The 18,711-nt window shown below is 38.4% G+C and overlaps 1 protein-coding gene across 9 annotated transcripts in view; it reads right to left on the reverse strand.

Moving 5' to 3' along the window:
* Positions 1 to 4,084, reverse strand: part of LRCH2 (leucine rich repeats and calponin homology domain containing 2) — a 165,730-nt gene extending 161,646 nt beyond the window's left edge. For 7 of the 9 annotated variants that reach the window (XR_016020103.1, XR_012493305.2, XR_012493304.2 and 4 more), the window contains exon 1: positions 3,697 to 4,084. Coding sequence is in view for 6 of the 9 variants with exons in the window: in XM_074323566.2 (XP_074179667.1) it covers positions 3,697 to 4,039 (343 nt within the window). In the remaining 3 variants the exon portion in view is untranslated. The remainder of the gene's footprint in view (positions 1 to 3,696) is intronic. The other 2 variants (XM_074323565.2, XM_019718097.3) reach the window with 1 other exon arrangement.
* Positions 4,085 to 18,711: the final 14,627 nt, after the last annotated feature.

The raw sequence follows: 18,711 nt of genomic DNA on the forward strand, positions 1-18,711 counted from the left end.
ACCAAAAAGCTATTAGAAACAATCAACGAATACAATAAAGTTGCTGGCTACAAAATCAACGTACAAAAGTCCATTGCTTTCCTATATACTAACAATGAAATCTCAGAAAAAGAAACACAAAAATTCCTTTTGCATTTGCAACAAAAAGAATAAAACACCTAGGAATAAACCTAACCAAGGATGTGAAAGACCTATATCCTGAAAACTGTAAGACATTTTTTAAAAGAAATTGAGTAGATACAAAATTTTTTAAAGAAATTGAGAAGATACAAAGAAATGCAAGGACATTCTGTGCTCAAGGATTGGAAGATTCAACATATTTTAAATGGCCGTATTAACCAAAGCAATATACAGATTTAATGCAATCCCCATCAAAATCCCAGACATTTTTTATAGATATAGAACAAAAAATCTTCAGATTTGTTTGGAACCACAAAAGACACTGAATAGCCAAAGCAATCTTTTTTTTTTTTTTTTTTAATTGGGGAAGGGGAACAGGGCTTTATTGGGGAACAGTGTGTCAAGCTGTTGTCCTTTCAATCTTAGTTTTGGAGGGTGCCGTTCAGCTTCAAGTTGTTGTCCTTTCAGTCTTAGTTGTGGAGTGCGCAGCTCAGCTCCAGGTCCAGTTGCATTGCTAGTTGTCGGGGGCACAGCCCACCATCCCTTGCGGGAGTCGAACCGGCAACCCTGTGGTTGAGAGGACGCGCTCCAACCAACTGTGCCATCCAGGAGTCAGCTCAGCTCAAGGTGCTGTGTTCAATCTTAGTGCAGGGGGCGGAGCCAACCATCCGTTGCGGGATTCGAGGGATTGAACTGGCAACTTTGTGGTTGAGAGCCCACTGGCCCATGTCAGAATCGAACCGGCAGCCTTCGGAGTTAGGAGAATGGAACTCTAACCACCTGAGCCACCGGGCCGGCCCCGCCAAAGCAATCTTAAGAAAAAAGAACAATACTGGAGGTATCACACTCCCTGAGTTTAGCTTGTACTACAGGGCTACAATAATCAAAACAGCATGGTATTGGCAGAAAAACAGACACATAGACCAATGGAATAGAATTGAGAACCCAGAAATAAAACCACATAAATACGGACAGATAATTTTTGACAAAGAAGGTAAAAACATACAATTGAGGAAAGACAACCTCTTCAATAAATGGTGCTGGGAGAATTGGATAGCCACGTGCAAAAGAATGAAACTGGACTGCTATTTGTCACCATGTAGCAAAGTTAATTCAAAATGGATTAAAGACTTAAGCATAAGACCTGACACAATAAACTGCATAGAAGAAAACATAGGTACTAAACTTATGGACCTTGGGTTCAAAGAGCATTTTATGAATTTGACTCCAAAGGCAATGGAAGTAAAAGCTAAAATAAGCGAATGAGACTATATGAAACTTAAAAGCTTCTGCACAGCAAAAGAAACCATCGACAAAATATAGAGGCCACCAACTGAATGGGAGAAGATTTTTGCAAATAACACCTCCGATAAGGGGCTAATATCCAGAATATACAAGGAACCCATGCAACTCAACAACAAAAAAACAAACAACCCAATTGAAAAATGAGCAGAGGACTTGAAGAGACATTTCTCAAAAGAGGACATACAAATGGCAAATAGACATATGAAAAAATGCTCAACATCACTAATTATCAGAGATATGCAAATCAAAACCACGATGAGATATCACCTCACCCCAGTCAGAATGGATGTCATCAACAGGACAAATAGTAACAAGTGTTGGAGAGGCTGTGGAGAAAAAGGAACCCTCATACACTGTTGGTGGGAATGCAGATTCCTGCAGGTGTTATAGAAGGCAGTGTGGAGGTTCCTCAAAAAATTACAAATATAATTATCATATGACCCAGCAATCCCTCTCCTGGGTATCTACCCAAAAAATCTGAAAACATTTATGCATAAAGACACGTGTGCTCCAATGTTCATTGCAGCTTGTTTACGGTGGCCAAGGCATGGAAACAACCAAAATGTCCTTCGATAGATGAATGGATAAAGAAGTTGTGGTATATATACACAATGGAATACTATTCGGCAGTAAGAAAAGATTATATAGGAACATTTGTGGCAACATGGATGGATCTTGAGAGTATGATGCTAAGCGAAATAAGTCTGACAGAAAAAGCAGAAAAGCATATGATTTCACTGATAATGTGGTATATAAACCAAAAACAACAAGAGAACAAGACAAACAAATGAGAAACAAAAAGTCATAGACAGGACAATAGTTTAGTGGTTACCAGAGGGTAAGGGGGATAGGGGGTGGGAGATGAGGGTAAGGGGGATCAAATATATGGTGATGGAAGGAGAACTGACTCTGGGTGGTGAACACACAATGGGATTTATAGATGATGTAATACAGAATTGTACACCTGAAATCTATGTAATTTTACTAACAATTATCACCCCAATAAATTTTTTAAAAAAGTATGTATTCATAGTTCTTAGGATAATTCCTAAAAGAATGATTGGGTGGAAGGCTTCAATTTTCGGTTTTCTTCCTCCCCACCCTCCTCCAAACCCATACCTTGATTTAAAATCCAGAAACTGCATATACTGAAATAGTGTTATTCTGAAAATAGGAAGCCTTTTATTAACTTCTCATTATGTGTGAATTTACTTACTATATTGTTTGAAACTTACTACATCTATTGAAATAATTTTGTCCATGATTTGTTTCAGCAAAGCAGATGAAAACAGACATATAAATAGCAAATTTAAAGATATAAAAAGCAAAAAAACCCTTCCGTAACACCAAAACATACCTAAAATAATCAGCATTGGTTTATAAGGCAGAGCGGAGTGTGTTCATAACAAAAAAATGCCATCCACAACAAAGAGTCCCAGAGAGTATTTGAAGAACATTACAATAGCCAATTTCTCATCCAAAATGATAAACCATTAACCCACAATTCCATAGACAAGAGAGTTAATTATGTTTCTCAAAAATGCCCTTAAAATTTCTGGCTATTTCTGCTATAAAAATTAAGACTCTAACATAATTCAAAACAAGGATTCTTGCCCTGGGTAAGGAGACACCTAAGTGATTGATGATTTAATTTGACTGCAGCAAACACTAATTTAACCACCACTACCTTCTCAACATCAGGAAAATGAAAAATCTCAGTCTTCAAGGCATACGTGACAAGAAGGCAAGAATATTCTAAAATGATTAAAACACACAAAATAAGAATACAGAAAAACCGTGGCAATATTGCTGCTGTACTATGAAAAGCGATATACCATTCTTGCAGGCACGTATGCCTTTTCAGAATATAATATGTATAAATTTTGATTTTATGCACTCTTTCCCCCCCACCCACCCCCCGGGAAAGATGGGTACATTCAGGAGAGTTGGAAGAACTGCGTTAAGGAAGGTGTCATTACCTCCCCTTACTGCGCAACCTAGCTTTAACAATAATGCTCTTTCACCCCTCAGAGCCCACCGGCTTTCCACACATCCTTCAATCCGCATTCCTTCCCCGACTCCCCTATTCCCTTGTCTGCCCCCCACATTCAGAACAGGCAGCTCCGACTTCGACAGTCTCGCTTCCCCCGCGCACCCGCCCAGACCAGCAGAGTCCAACAACGCAGCCACGCAGCCACCCACTCACCCACTCCCTCCACCTCCTTGTTCTCAGCCCAGCGTCTCCTCACCACCCCGTGCCCGCCTTGTCACCTGCTTGGGTGGTGTCGGTCAGGTCGTAGCCGCTGCTGGGAAAGTCTCGGAGTTTCCTACCACTGAGACTGAGGATGCCGGAGTTGCCCGCCTCCTCCAGGGCCCGGTCCAGGCTCCTTGCGGTGTGTTGAGGCTGCAGGCTCCCCGGGTTCCACTGCGGCCCGTTAGGGAACGGCTGGCCGAAAAGAGTCGGTACCGGGATGGGCACCACCAGGGTCCCGCCGCCGCCGCCTCCCCCTCCGGCTCCACCACCTCCTCCGGCCGCTCCACCGCCACCGCTACTTCCACCTCCACCACAACCGCCGCCCCCACTACAACCACCACCTCCCTGACTCGCCGCCATGTTCCTGAGAGAGAGAATAGCCCCCGACAATACTCAGCGTGCGCCGTGAGTGTAGGGGATTCCTAGAACGCATGCGCAGGCTGGGGTCAGCGTGGCGGGGGCGAGGTAGAGGGGGAAGGAACCAGGGGGCGGGCTTGGAGGAGGTGTTGGGGAGGAAAGAGAGGATGTTGAAATGTGCAAAACGATTGCTTTAAGAAATCTGTGATCAGAGGAAGGATGCTGAATCCTGGTTCCGCTGCTTTGGGTACCAACATCTTGCGAAGTGACACCAGCTTAACTATACGTCATTAGCGATGTGTACCCCAATCTCTGAGTTGCTTCCCCTTTTTCGTTCTGCGAAACAAAGGGAAATACATTAGATAGGGATGAAAGGGGTTCGTTTCAGAATATATTGAAACCGCATTTCGGACTAACAGCCACCTTATTGAAACGCTTACCGCAAATGCCTCAAGAATCGTTTACCAGTGTTTATAAGGAGAGAAATGATTGGGAACACGTTGGGAGGAAAACTGGTGCAGAACTGAGTTTTAAGCATGTATAAGTTTTGCCATAATTTAGAATTCCAAAATAAGAAAAGACTTTTTAAATATTGTCAAGAAAGCCTCTCGTTTCAGTGTGTTTGGGTCTCTGCCTTCCAAACCTTGGAAAAGTTCTCTGCATTCTGTTCTATCATTCTTTGAAGTTGTGCCAAAATCTCCAAAATATCTCGAATTTCTTCCCATCAATTTCTTCCCATCATGTCGGTATAGCTGGTGGAAAACTCTTTGATCATGAAACAACCTTAAAATTTATTTTTCAAATACAGGTTTTGGTTTTAGGTGGAATTCTGAAGATTCAGCACTGGGGCTATGACACTAATCAATCTTGGATTTTAAGAGTTCAATCTCAGAACCTGAACCCAACCAAATCATTTTCACAAATAGCCAGTAAAGTTGCCGAATAAAGCTGTCAACAATCTCATGTTTTAGCAAAACATCCACAAAAGTTTATCTGCCATAGACGCTACTTCGGAAAACATTTTTATATATGTATGTATTTTATATATATGTGTATATTTTATGTGTATATATATGTATATATGTTATATATATGTGTGTGTGTGTGTGTGTGTATACACACACACACACACATATATGATTTACGACTTGTCTAAATTGCTTTGTGGCCATACAGGTTAATGAAAATGATTATGTTGCAAGAAATTGAACCGGCGGGGTTGGGACCCCCACAAAACAGGCCTTGCAATATCTCTGGCCTTGCCTCTCCCTGCCCTAGAGCTTAACAATTGAAAAACCCCCTCCTTTCGGTTTGAGCTTGAACTGTCCCCTGTCCAGTTCATTGCTTTAAACAATTACCCCGAAACTTGTGCTTGCTTATGATCACAATACCCCTTGCTTACTGATCACAATCTCTATGGCCTAGGATTCTTTCCAGGTTACTGTCATCACTGCTCCTGGGTTGATGACCACATTGGAGAGCTACATCGCCTGAGGGAAGACTCCATGCAGACCCTTGGAACATCACGTGGCCTCTGGAGGAATGTCCAGATTTCCCTTAAATAGCCCAGGCTGGTCTCAGAATGTTAAAGCAGTTTTTGGAGGTGTTAACCCACTGCATTCTCAGACCACTGGTGCTCTGATAATAAACGCTTATTCTATAACCCAACTCCTGTGTCCGTCTATTGGCTGAGCAATGAGTCCCGGACTCGTTTGGCCTCCAGTTACAAAATTACATTTGCCATATGCATGACACACAGAAGGAACAAAACAGAAAACCAGACTCTACAATGAATTAGCAAGTGAAATCAAATTATTTAAACCCACTGGTGTCAGAAAGAAATGTTGTACCTTATATCTCATCTTCCTTATATCAAAAATCAAATCAAACATTAATTGAGAACTTCCAGAATCAAGAGGAGTGAAAAGGGAAACTAAATTCCTTAGAAGAAATATTAGGAAAGGTACTGTTTTAATAATTAGCAAATAAGAATTTCTGTGATTATTTAAAACAATGCACTAGACTCCAGGAAAAATGAGCCCTAGGGATCAGGATACCTGAGAGGTGAAAAAGGCCATATACAACCAAATTTAAGAACGAAAGTAATATTTCAAAGAATTAAAAAACAGTATAGGTAAAAAAGCAGGAAAACTAATAAGCTAGGTATACATGAAAATCAGGCAAAATAACACATTTGACAACAACACCAAGGCCATAAGGAGTGTTAAAAGATAAACTAAGGCATATTCAAATGTTTAAGAATTTATTTCAACATTTATCTATTGGAATTGGACACTGCTAAACTAGAAGTGGTTATGAGCGCTCTGCTGACAGTAACCAGGGGAAAGACATACAGAAAAAGTAAGGAAGCAATGAAAGGAAATTATTTGATTGGCTAGAACTTAAAGTATAGTTGTCTGTTTATGATTGGTTGTCCTTAGCATTTTGATTACATAACCTTGAGGCATTTACTACAAGCTTAGATTGTGGTTGGCTTATGTACCAAACAACATCAGAGCATTAGAGCCACCTCAGTCTAATGCCCTCCTTGTTTCATCAAATTAACAGTACGAAAAGGATTTACAAGAAAGAGCGTAAAATTCAGAAATTAGTTCCATCCCCTTAATTGCCTTTGTAACATTCAAAAAAGCAACTTATTTTTTTTAATTAAAGTTTATTAGGGGACAATGGTTAGTAAAGTTTCATAGCTTTCAAGTGTACAATTCTGTCCTACGGCATCTATACATTATATTGTGTGTTCAACACCCAGAGTCAGTTCTCTTTCCATCAACATATATTTGATTCCCTTCACCCTAATCTACCACCCTCCTCCCCCCTTGACCTCTGGTGACCACTAAACTATTGTCTATGTCTATGAGTTTCTCTTTCTTTTTTTTTAATTTATTGGGGTGACAATTGTTAGTAAAATTACATAGATTTCAGATGTACAATTCTGTATTATATCATCTATAAATCCCCTTGTGTGTTCACCACCCAGAGTCAGTTCTCCTTCCATCACCATATATTTGATCCTCTTTACCCTCATCTCCCACCCGCAACCCCTGACCCTCTGGTAACCACTAAACTATTGTCTGTGTCTAGGAGTTTATGTTTCTCATTTGTTTGTCTTGTTCTTTTGTTGTTTTTGGTTTATATTCCACATATCAGTGAAATCACATGGTACTCTGCTTTTTATGTCTGACTTATTTGGCTTAGAATTATACTCTCAAGATCCATCCATGTTGTCACAAATGTTCCTATACTATCTTTTCTTACTGCCGAATAGTATTCCATTGTGTATATATACCACAACTTCTTTAACCATTCATCTATCGAAGGACATTTTGGTTGTTTGCATGTCTTGGCCACTGTAAACAAAGCTGCAATAAACATTGGAGCACACGTGTCTTTATGTATAAATGTCTTCAGATTTTTGGGGTAGATACCCAGGAGAGGAATTGCTGGGTCATATGGTAATTCTATTTATAATTTTTTGAGGAACCTCCACACTGCCTTCCATAATCGCTGCACCAGTCTGCATTCCCACCAACAGTGTATGAGGGTTCCTTTTTCTCCACAGCCTCTCCAACACTTGTTACTATTTGTCTTTTTGATGATAGCCATTCTGACTGGGGTGAGGTGATATCTCATTGTGGTTTTCATTTGCATTTCTCTGATGATTAGTGATGCTAAGCATTTTTTCATATGTCTATTTGCCATTTGTATGTCCTCTTTGGAGAAATGTATCTCCAGGTCCTCTGCCCATTTTTCAATTGGGTTGTTTGTGTTTTTGTTGTTGAATTTCATGAGTTCCTTGTATATTTTGGATATTAACCCCTTATCGGAGGCACTGTCTGCAAAAATCTTCTCCCATTCAGTTGGTTGCCTGTTTATTTTGTCGATTGTTTCTTTTGCTGTGCAGAAGATTTCTTTTTTAATTTGTTTTTTAAATTTATTGGGGTGACAATTGTTAGTAAAATTACATATATTTCAGGTGTACAATTCTGTATTACATCATCTGTAAATCCCATTGTGTGTTCACCACCCAGAGTCAGTTCTCCTTCCATCACCGTATATTCGATCCCCCTTACCCTCATCTCCCACACCCCAATCCCCTTACCCGCTGGTAACTACTAAACTATTGTCTGTGTCTAGGAGTTTATGTTTCTCATTTGTTTGTCTTGTTCTTTTGTTGTTTTGAGTTTATATACCACATATCAATGAAATCACATGGTTCTCTGATTTTTCTGTCTGACTTATTTCACTTAGCATTACACTCTCAAGATCGATCCGTGTTGTCACAAATGTTCCTATATAATCTTTTCTTACCACAGAATAGTATTCCATTGTGCATATATACCACAACTTCTTTATCCATTCATCTAACGAAGGACATTTTGGTTGTTTCCATGTCTTGGCCACCGTAAACAAAGCTGCAGTGAAAATTGCAGCACACGTGTCTTTATATATAAACGTTTTCAGATTTTTTGGGTAGGTACCCAGGAGAGGGATTGCTGGGTCATATGGCAATTCTATTCGTAATTTTTTGAGGAACCTCCACACTGCCTTCCATAACGGCTGTACCAGTCTGCATTCCCACCAACAGTGTATGAGGGTTCCTTTTTCTCCACAGCCTATCCAACACTTGTTACTATTTGTCTTGTTGATGATAGCCATTCTGACTGGGGTGAGGTGATATCTCATTGTGGTTTTGATTTGCATTTCTCGATGATTAGTGATGTTGAGCATTTTTTCATATGTCTATTTGCCATTTGTATGTCCTCTTTGGAGAAATGTCTCTTCAGGTCCTCTGCCCATTTTTCAATTGGGTTGTTTGTTTTTTCGGCTGTTGAGTTGCATGAGTTCTTGGATATTCTGGATATTAGCCCCTTATCAGAGGCATTGTTTGCAAAAATCTTCTCCCATTCAGTTGGTAGACTCTATATTTTGTCGATGGTTTCTTTTTCCGTGCAGAAGCTTTTAAGTTTCATATAGTCCGGTTTGTTTATTTTCGCTTTTACTTCCATTGCCTTTGGAGTCAAATTCATAAAATGCTCTTTGAACCCAAGGTCCCTAAGTTTAGTACCTATGTTTTCTTCTATGCAGTTTATTGTTTCAGGTTTTATGTTTAGGTCTTTGATCCGTTTTGAGTTAATTTTGGTACACGGTGACAAATGGCATTCTAGTTTCATTCTTTTGCACATGGCTTTCCAATTCTCCCAGCTCCATTTATTGAAGAGGCTGTGTTATCTCCAGTGTATGTTTTTGGCTTCTTTTCAGAAATCATCTGTCTATATTTATATGGGTTTATTTCTGGGTTTTCAATTCCATTCCATTGGTCTGTGTGTCTGTTTTTCTGCCAATACAGTACTGTTTTGATTATTGTTGCCCTGTGTACAAGCTGAAGTCAGGTAGTGTGATACCTCCAGCATTATTCTTTTTTCTTAGGATTGGTTTGGCTATTTGTGGTCTTTTGTTGTTCCATACAAATCTGATGATTTTTCATTCTATTTCTTTAAAAAATGCCATTGAGGGGCCGGCCCAGTGGCTCAGGCGGTTAGAGCTCCATGCTCCTAACTCCGAAGGCTGCCGGTTCGATTCCCATATGGGCCAGTGGGCTCTCAACCACAAGTATGCCAGTTCAACTCCTCGAGTCCCGCAAGGGATGGTGGCTCTGCCCCTGCAACTAAGGTTGAACACAGCACCTTGAGCTGAGCTGCCTCCCGGATGGCTCAGTTTGTTGGAGCATGGGCTCTCAACCACAAGGTTGCCAGTTCAATTCCTCGACTCCCGCAAGGGATGGTGGGCAGCACCCCCTGCAAGTAAAATTGAACACGGCACCTTGAGCTGAGCTGCCACTGAGCTCCCAAGATAGCTCAGTTGGTTGGAGCGTATCCTCTCAACCACAAGGTTGCCGGTTCGATTACTGCAAGGGATGGTGGGCTGTGCCCCCTGCAACTAGCAATTGCAACTGGACCTGGAGCTGAGCTGTGCCCTCCACAACTAAGACTGAAAGAACAACAACTTGAAGCTGAACAGCACCCTCCTCAAACTGAGATTGAAAGGACAACAACTTGACTTGGAAAAAAAAAAAAAAGGCCTGGAAGAACACACTGCTCCCCAATAAAGTCCTGTTCCCCTTCCCCAATAAAATCTTAAAAAAAAAAAAAAGTGCCATTGAGATTTTGATGGGGATTGCATTAAATGTGTATATTGCTATGGGTAATATCGCCATTTTAACAATGTCGATTCTTCCAATCCATGACCTTGGAATATCTTTCCATTTCTTTGTGTTTTCTTCAATTTCTTTTAAAAATGTCTTATAGTTTTCAGTATATAGGTCTTTCACATCCTTAGTTAAGTTTATTCCTACGTATTTTATTCTTTATGTTGCAATTGCAAAAGGAATTGTTTGTTTGTTTTTTTTCATTTCTTTTTCTGAGATATCATTATTAGTGTATAGCAATGCAATGGATTTTTGTACGTTGATTTTGTAGCTGGCAACTTTACTGTATTCGTTTATGGTTTCTCATAGCTTTTTGGTGGATTCTTTAGGGTTTTCTATATATAGCATCATGTCATCTGCAAAAAGTGACAATTTAACTTCTTCATTCCCAATTCGCATGCCTTTTATTTCTTTGTCTTGCCTGATTGCTCTGGCGAGGACTTCCAATACTATGTTGAAAAGCAGCGGTGATAGGGGACAGTCCTGAATGTAGAGCAAAGGGCTTCAGTTTTTCACCATTAATTGTGATATTACTTTGGTGCAAAAGTAATTGCTGTTTAAAAAGTTAAAAATAAGTGCATAAACCGCAATTACATTTACACCAACCTAATATTAGCTGAGGATTTGTCATATATGGCCTTTATTATATTAAGGTATGGAAAAATGACTTTAAATCTCAGTTTCCTCATAGGTAACTGAGGAAAATAATAATAATAATAATAATAATAATAATAATAATTATACCGTGTTTCCCCAAAAATAAGCCCCAGTTAGGATCGTCATCCAGACAGATGTATGTAGTACGTTATGACAATATTCCAGAAGATGACATGACTGTATTTGAATAAATATAGATTGTTGTACATGAAAAAATAAGATATCCCCTGAAAATACACCCTAATGCATCTTTTGGAGCAAAATTAATATAAGACCCGGTCTTATTTTGGGGGAAACATGGTAATTAGTGCTTACTATTTACTAAGAACTAATCTAACTGCTTTACATATTAACTCATTCAATCCTCATAAAAATCCTATAAGTAGTATTTTTCTTCCTTTTCATGGATGAGGAATACTAGTATATACTTCATATAAGATTGTTGTAACAATAAATAAAATCACAAATGTAAAGGAATGCCACAATACCTGGCATTCATTAATTCATTTAGTAAATATTTATTGAGTAATTACTCTGTTCCAGAAACTAATAGATGTTCAATAAATGTTAGTCTCTTTATTTACTACATCCCTGCCCTGTCAAGAAAATAGTGAAATAATGAAGAATATACAAAATGGAGGAAGCCAAAGGAGAAATCAGTTAATTCTCTGATAACTGCAGGTAAATAAATAACATCATTTATTGCACCAATTTTTTGTTTCAGCCTATACTAGAGGATATTTTACAATGATTACCACTTCAATGTTATTCCTGATATGGACACGTTAGTAATTGGTTAAATTATAGTCAATACTCAGAATTACAAGCCAAACTTACAAAATGAATGTTGATAAATCACGAGGCCTAGAGGACATATATTAAAATTAAAGAAGGAAAACAAAACATACAGCCTCCATTAAATAAAGCACTGGCAGACTACGAATGTAGTTGGTATTCAGAACTCTAGAGGGGACTTCTGAAATTCCAGGCCAGTTTATAGTTACCACTATTCCAATCACTTTGGTAGTTACCCAACATTTATAAATAATGTAGAGGAAGAAAGGCATAGTTCAAAGCTCCAAATTCTTCTATTATAGATCAAGATTACTGGGCTAACTACAGGATGTTCTTACCTGTCTATTATATAAATAAATGAAAAGTGAGGTATGTTTTATCTCTGGATCTAGAACAAGGCAATGACCTTGGGGATTAAATAGATCAAACTGTAATGTGAATTTTTTTTCAATCCTAATCAGGATTCAGGAAAGGGACATGGAAGTTTCTGCAGTTTGTTCCCTGAAAACATCAGCTCAATTAAATGCTAAATTTGGGGTGGGGGGAATGAAATGTTGGGTATCATCAAGACATATCAGAAACCCTAAAAAAATATTAATTTACACCACACTAAACTGTTCCACAACTGCCACTAGAATGAGATGTGCAGTTCTGCTCACTCCAGTTCTCAGCACAAGTGCTGAATTAAACAAAATCCTCAGTAGTACAACTAAAATGATAGAGAAATGGGGGAAGAGGAAGCTGACTTGGCCCTCATCTCTCTAGTAACTTCATCTTCAGTCACTTCCAAAATCCCTGTTCTGGCATGGGAACTTCAGAGGACTATACATTAAGTTATTTTAGCATAATTTATAGCACACTACGTGTGACAGCCTTGATCCTCCTTCCCTTTTTTGTCCTTGGTTCTACCCCTACAGATAATCCTTTGCACCGCTTTGACTAATCCTAACAAACTCATTAATCCTAAAGTTAATATGTATTAACACAAAAAGGATTTGGACAAATGTATGAATGATTACTATTACTTAAAAGTAGCGATTACATATCTAATCTTTAATGTTGATGTCAACAAGCACTATTATGTTCTATCTTGGTTAGAATTCTGCCATGTCACTTACAAGATACGAGATGGACAAGTCATTTAACTTCTCAAAGTCTCAGATTCCTCATCTATAAACCTGAGATCATAACATTATTAGCTATCTCATAGGATTGTAGTGAGGATTACATGAGATAATTATACAAAACACCTAGCATATTATAATGCTTATTATTACTTTTTTCTAGGTTTACTTTGCCTATAGAGCTGAGTGAACCATGAATTATCAGCATGTCGATTTTTAAATTCCTCTGCACTATTGTGCTACCAGTGCTAATAAATATTTTCCTCTGTGCTATTGTTGAAGTTACATTCTTATTAACTTTCCCCAAGTTTCTGCCTCTCCTAACTTTTGTATTTTCACTCTGATCCAATCACCTGATTTCAATTCCTGTGTACTGTCTCTAATGCAATCCCAGATTTTGAACTCTGTGTTTCTAGCCTGTTTACCTGATATCATGAAATCCACTTAAATATCTGTTCCAAATCCTCCTTAAAAATAGATCTTAAATGCTTTGCTTTGTGTAAGTGACAAAGGACAGTTAAAAATTCTGAAGAGCTTTCTTATTAGAGAACAAATACATAAACGAATACAGTAAAGTTTGTAAAAGATACAGATTGCTGAATTTTGCTAGTTTAACCAAAAGAAAAATGTCGTGTGGGGTGTCATGCGGGAGACCCTGCTCGCTGCGCCATTTGTCATGTGGAGCGTCATGCAGGAGACCCTGCTCGCTGCACCATTTGTCGCGCAGGGCGGCCTGTGGGGTCTCTGCTCCCGCTCCCCACATAAGAACGCAGGACACAGTGAGGCCAAAAAGGAACATCCACGGAGCCATAGGTAGGGGAGTCATACTACTATATTCTCGCTGGCGGCTGGGTTGGAGAAACAGGAAGCAGGAGCCACACTGTTCGCAACCCTCACTGCACCGCTTGCAGGCTCAGCCACCATCTTCTTGCTAGCCCCCATTTTCTACTAGCGTAGCCCCGACAGTTATATTACTGGCCAATGGCTCACTGGTTACAGCTGACGGCCAACTAGCCACAGTTGATGGCCATTTACTACCTGAGCCAGCACCTTTCCATGTGAGGCTGAGAGCCTAGAAACTGCACTTCTGGCTGTGTCCCCACAGAAAGTAAATAAAACATCACATAAAATTATTAAACCTGTTATATACAGCTAGAAACCATAAGGTTGAGAAAGATTTTTTAGTCTTCAGTATTACTTTGGAAAGCCTCCTCTTTATATATAAACATGGAAACATGCCTTATGCTTTTTGGGTAAGCTTGTTTTGTATAATTAATTATCTTCCTGTTCTAGCAGTATGTGAGAGAGAATGATGAAATAGGGCCTTTTCAAACAAAATCCAAATTCCTAAAAGGAAAACCTAAGCCACTATATGCTACCTTAAACAAGCTATACCTTTAAGAGAGAAAAACAGACATTAATGGCATTTCAGGAAAGCATATTAAAGAAATTATGACAATCAAGCTAGATTAAAACCCCAGAGAAAACACAAGTCCCAGAGGGTTTAGATTCGGTATTTCCTTAAACAGAAATGACATAAAAACATTTGGACCAAAATCTATATACAAAATGGAGATTGGAAAGCAATGATGAATAATCAAGTTGGGCGGCTACCAATGTCTAATTATATTTGTTTCCCTTAAATTTTGCCTCAAATCTTCATCATTATATATCATTTATTTCATGTAAAGTCTGACTGGTTTACAGGTTTAGGTTTTTTGGTTTCTTTCTCCCAATCAAATAAATGTGGGTCTGTGGGTCTGTGACTGAGATGACTCTGTGGACCAGGTGGCAGTGTAACCAAATTACAAGTCGGTTTTTGGGTTTTTTTAGGCTGGGGATTGATTGATGATGAAATTTTTTTTTAAGGACTGACTCTTTAAATCTAAAGCTCTAAAGTGATAACTGGGTCACACATGACCCTAAAGTCCAATTTTTCTCTCTATGTGGCAACAGGATTGTTTCTTCTTGACCATGATCATGATCATGGCCCCAGTCAGCCTATTTGTAGGTTGTTAGAAGAAAGGTTCAAAGCTTTGTTCCCTAAACAAGAGACTATGTGATCAAATATTGTAAGATATTTTAGATGCGTTTTGTTTTGGTGAGGCAGTCAGAAATTTCAGCTTTCACTTACATTATAGGTTTAGGTTGGCAATGCTAACCCTCAAGAAGATATTTATTTCTGCTTAAGTATTTTGTCTACATTTATGGTATGATTCCACAAAGCAGGAGAAAATATGTGGGTTGTAATAACCTCATGTTTCATACTTCCAGGCTCTAACAGCTGTAGTTAATGTAGGAAATAACATACTTTCTCACTCTGTTGTAATTTTAAAAGTCTGTTTATTAAGACAGCTAACCACAGTCATTAAATAATGGAAGAGATAAATCAAAGGTACTAATTAGTAAACAACTAGGTTATCCTTGGTGACTTCATCACTTCCATTTTGTATGTCTTAAATATTCCTTAAAATCTTTATTTAGTACCTCTACTTAGATTAAAACTTTTTTTTTTCAGTATACATGCATATAGTTCCAGGGGACTTTAAAACGTTCTTAGCTGACGATGGCTTCTCCTACTGATCATAGGCAGTAGCCTTTTGATAGTTTGGCAAAACTAGACATAAATGTACCATACTGTTTGACTACTAGCATCATCCCCACTCCATAACCTTAATTCAAGTCTCTATTTTGTCTGAACTACTACAGTAGCCTCCTAACTGGCCTTTCTGCTTCTACTACTCTACCACTTAATAATTATGTAGCCTTGAGCAAGCACCTTAGCCTCTTAGTGCCTCCATTTTCTCATCTGAAAAATAGGGATGCTAATACTAACTACCTTATAATGTTATCGTGAGGATTAGAATTTCATGATATATATGTAGAGCACCTAGAAGAGTATCTAGCACATAGTAAGTACTCAAAGAACATTAGTTGGTATCATTCTCATTGTCATTATCATTAACATACTCTGCTTGCTAGTAATACTTAGCATTGAAAGGTAAATTACCTTTTAATTGAACAAGAGTTCTGTGAGGTAGGCATTATTCTTATTCTTATTTTACAACTGAGGAAACCATGGTTCAGAGAAATAAAGTAACTTGTCCAAGGTCATATGTATGGTCATCTATGCACAAAATACAATAGAACAACAATAACAAAAAGCTACAGGAATAAATAAGTGAGTTTGACAAAGTTGCAGGATAGAAAATCTGACAAAGATGTGAAAGAACTGTGCATTGAAAACTGCAAACTATTGCTAAAAGAAATTAAATAAAACATAAATAAATGGAAAGATATATCATCTTCATGGGTTGGAAAGCATTATGGTTATGATGTCAGTTCCCTTAAGCCACAGCAGGCATTTTTGTAGAAACTAACAAGCTAATTTTCAAATTCATATGAAAATGCAAAGGATCTAGAATAGTGAAAACAATTTGGAAAAAGAAAACGAAGTTGGAAGACTAAGACTACCAAAATGCAAGACTTACTACAAAGCGACACTAATCAAGACAGTGCGGTACTGGTGTAAAGATAGAGAAATAGATTGATGGCACAAAAGAGAAAGTCTAGAAATAAAATGATACACATGACAAATGGCTTTTGACAAAGGTGTAAATACAAGCCAGTGAAAAAAAGAGTTTCAACAAATGCTGCTAGTGCAATTGAATATCTATATCCATACCTCACATGACATACAAAAATTAACCAGTAATGCATCATAGACTTAAATGTAAACCTAAAGTTTAAAATAAAACATAGGAGAAAGTATCTGTGGCCTTGAGTTAAGCAAAAATTTCTTATGTATGACACCTATAGCACAATCCATAAAAGAAAAATTGGTAAGTTGGACTTCATCAAAATTATAAACCTCTGCTTCTTTGAAAGACACTGTAAGGGGATGAAAAGACGAACCACAGAATGAGAAAAAATATTTGCAAGTCATATATATATGATAAAGACCTGTATCTATACTGTGTATACAACTTTCCAGAGTTATGGGTTACAAGTAATAATAAGAAAACAAACAACCCAATAAAAAATGTGCAAAATGGTGTGTCATTGGCATTAACCCCTGGTCGTTCGCAAAAGGTGAAAAGAATTCACAGACAACCTGAAATGAGGAGAGCAAGGAAGTAAATTCATTCAAGAAGAAAGAAGTCGGCCTAGATGTTGCCATGGCAGAGGACTGCACCTAACTTTAGGTTAGCTTTTTCTTATATAGGAAAGTGTAGATAAATTTCCTTATGGCAGGAGATGTGACTTATAGACTGAGGTCATTTGATTGACGTATGTTGGTTATATAACTAGTTTCTTTCTGCGCATGCTCTTACCTAGAATGTACACAGAAAAACTCATGGGGAGGCCAAGCCTTAATGTTCATTCCATTCTAATTGCATTATAATTAGGCTAGAGTTCAACTAACGGACAGGTTTTGGCAGTTTGCACATGTCTGAAGAACCAGTTAAAACCAGTTCTGTCTTATCTCCTCTTTTTATGAGGGTTTAGACATCTTAGATTTATTTCTAGGGGATGAGCCTGGGCAGTGCTTGGGGAGGGGATGCAGGCCTGGACAGTCCCCCTTCAGGTTCACTTTTATTAACCCCTTTTTTCCCTCATCACAAAAGATTTGAACACTTCACCAAAAAAGATATATAGATGGCAGACAAGCACATGAAAAGATGCTCAATGTTATTAGTCATTAAGAAATGAAGGGTAGCCCCTTTGCTCAGTGGTTAGAGCACAGTGCTCATGACACCAAGGTCACTGGTTGGATTCCCACATGGGCTGGTGAGCTGCACTCTCCACAACTACATTGAGAAAAAACGACGACTTGACCTGGAGCTGAGCTGCTAGTTGAACCTCCACAACTAGATTGAAAATGACGACTTGACATGGAGCTGATGGGTCCTGGAAAAACACACTGTTCCCCAATATTCCCCAATAAAAAAATTTTTTAAAAAGAAATGAAAAATAAAACTACAATGAGATACTAATACACACCTATTGGAATGGCTATTATTGGAAGGATTAACCATACCAAGTGTTGACAAGAATGTGCAATAACCAGAATTCAGATATTGCTATTTAAAATGTAAAATAGTAAAACCACTTTGGAAACAGTATGTCAATTTCTTTAAATGTTCAACATACACCCACCATATGATTCACCTATTTCACTCCTAGGTACAGCAAGTCCTCAAATAACATTGTTTCATTCAACATTGTTTCATTACAATGTTGATGAGAAAAAAATACCAATTCCAGGCTGGAGCCACTGTGTGTGGAGTTTGCTCGTTCTCCCCATGTCTGCATGGGTTTTCTCCATGTACTCCAGTGTCCTCCGACATTCCAAAGACACGCAGGTTAGGTGAATTAATATGTCTAAATTGTCCCAGTTTTGGTAAGTGTCTCTCTCTCTCTGTCTTTCTCTGTCTTTCTCTCTCTCTCTCTCTCTCTCTCTCTCTCTCTCTCTCTCTCTCTCTCTCTCTCTCCTGTCCAATGTGGGTCCTGCCTTGTATCCTGAGCTGCCAGGAGAGGCTTCAGCCACCCACGACATTGAACTGGAATCAGTGGGTTGGAAAATGATTACCTTAGTTGTTCTTATTAATTATTCTTAAATGTATGTATTACTCACATTTACTTCAATATTTAATATTAGAAGTGTTTTGGGGTCTTTATTGAGAAATTTGGCAATGTTTTTGTGACCAGAAATATGCCATAGGATCTTAACTCCTATTTCTATCAATTAGCCTGTGGTAAAATTTGTTTAGTTATAACACCATTTTGCTTAAAGTGGCAGTTTCCAAGAGCCTACTGACAATGTTAAGTGAGGATTTACTGTATTTACTCAAGAGAAATGCAAGCTCATG

The sequence above is a fragment of the Rhinolophus sinicus genome, chromosome 18 (assembly GCF_057876585.1).
Source record: "Rhinolophus sinicus isolate RSI-liver-muscle chromosome 18, RSI-T2T, whole genome shotgun sequence".
In the NCBI taxonomy this organism is placed as follows: Eukaryota; Metazoa; Chordata; class Mammalia; order Chiroptera; family Rhinolophidae; genus Rhinolophus; species Rhinolophus sinicus.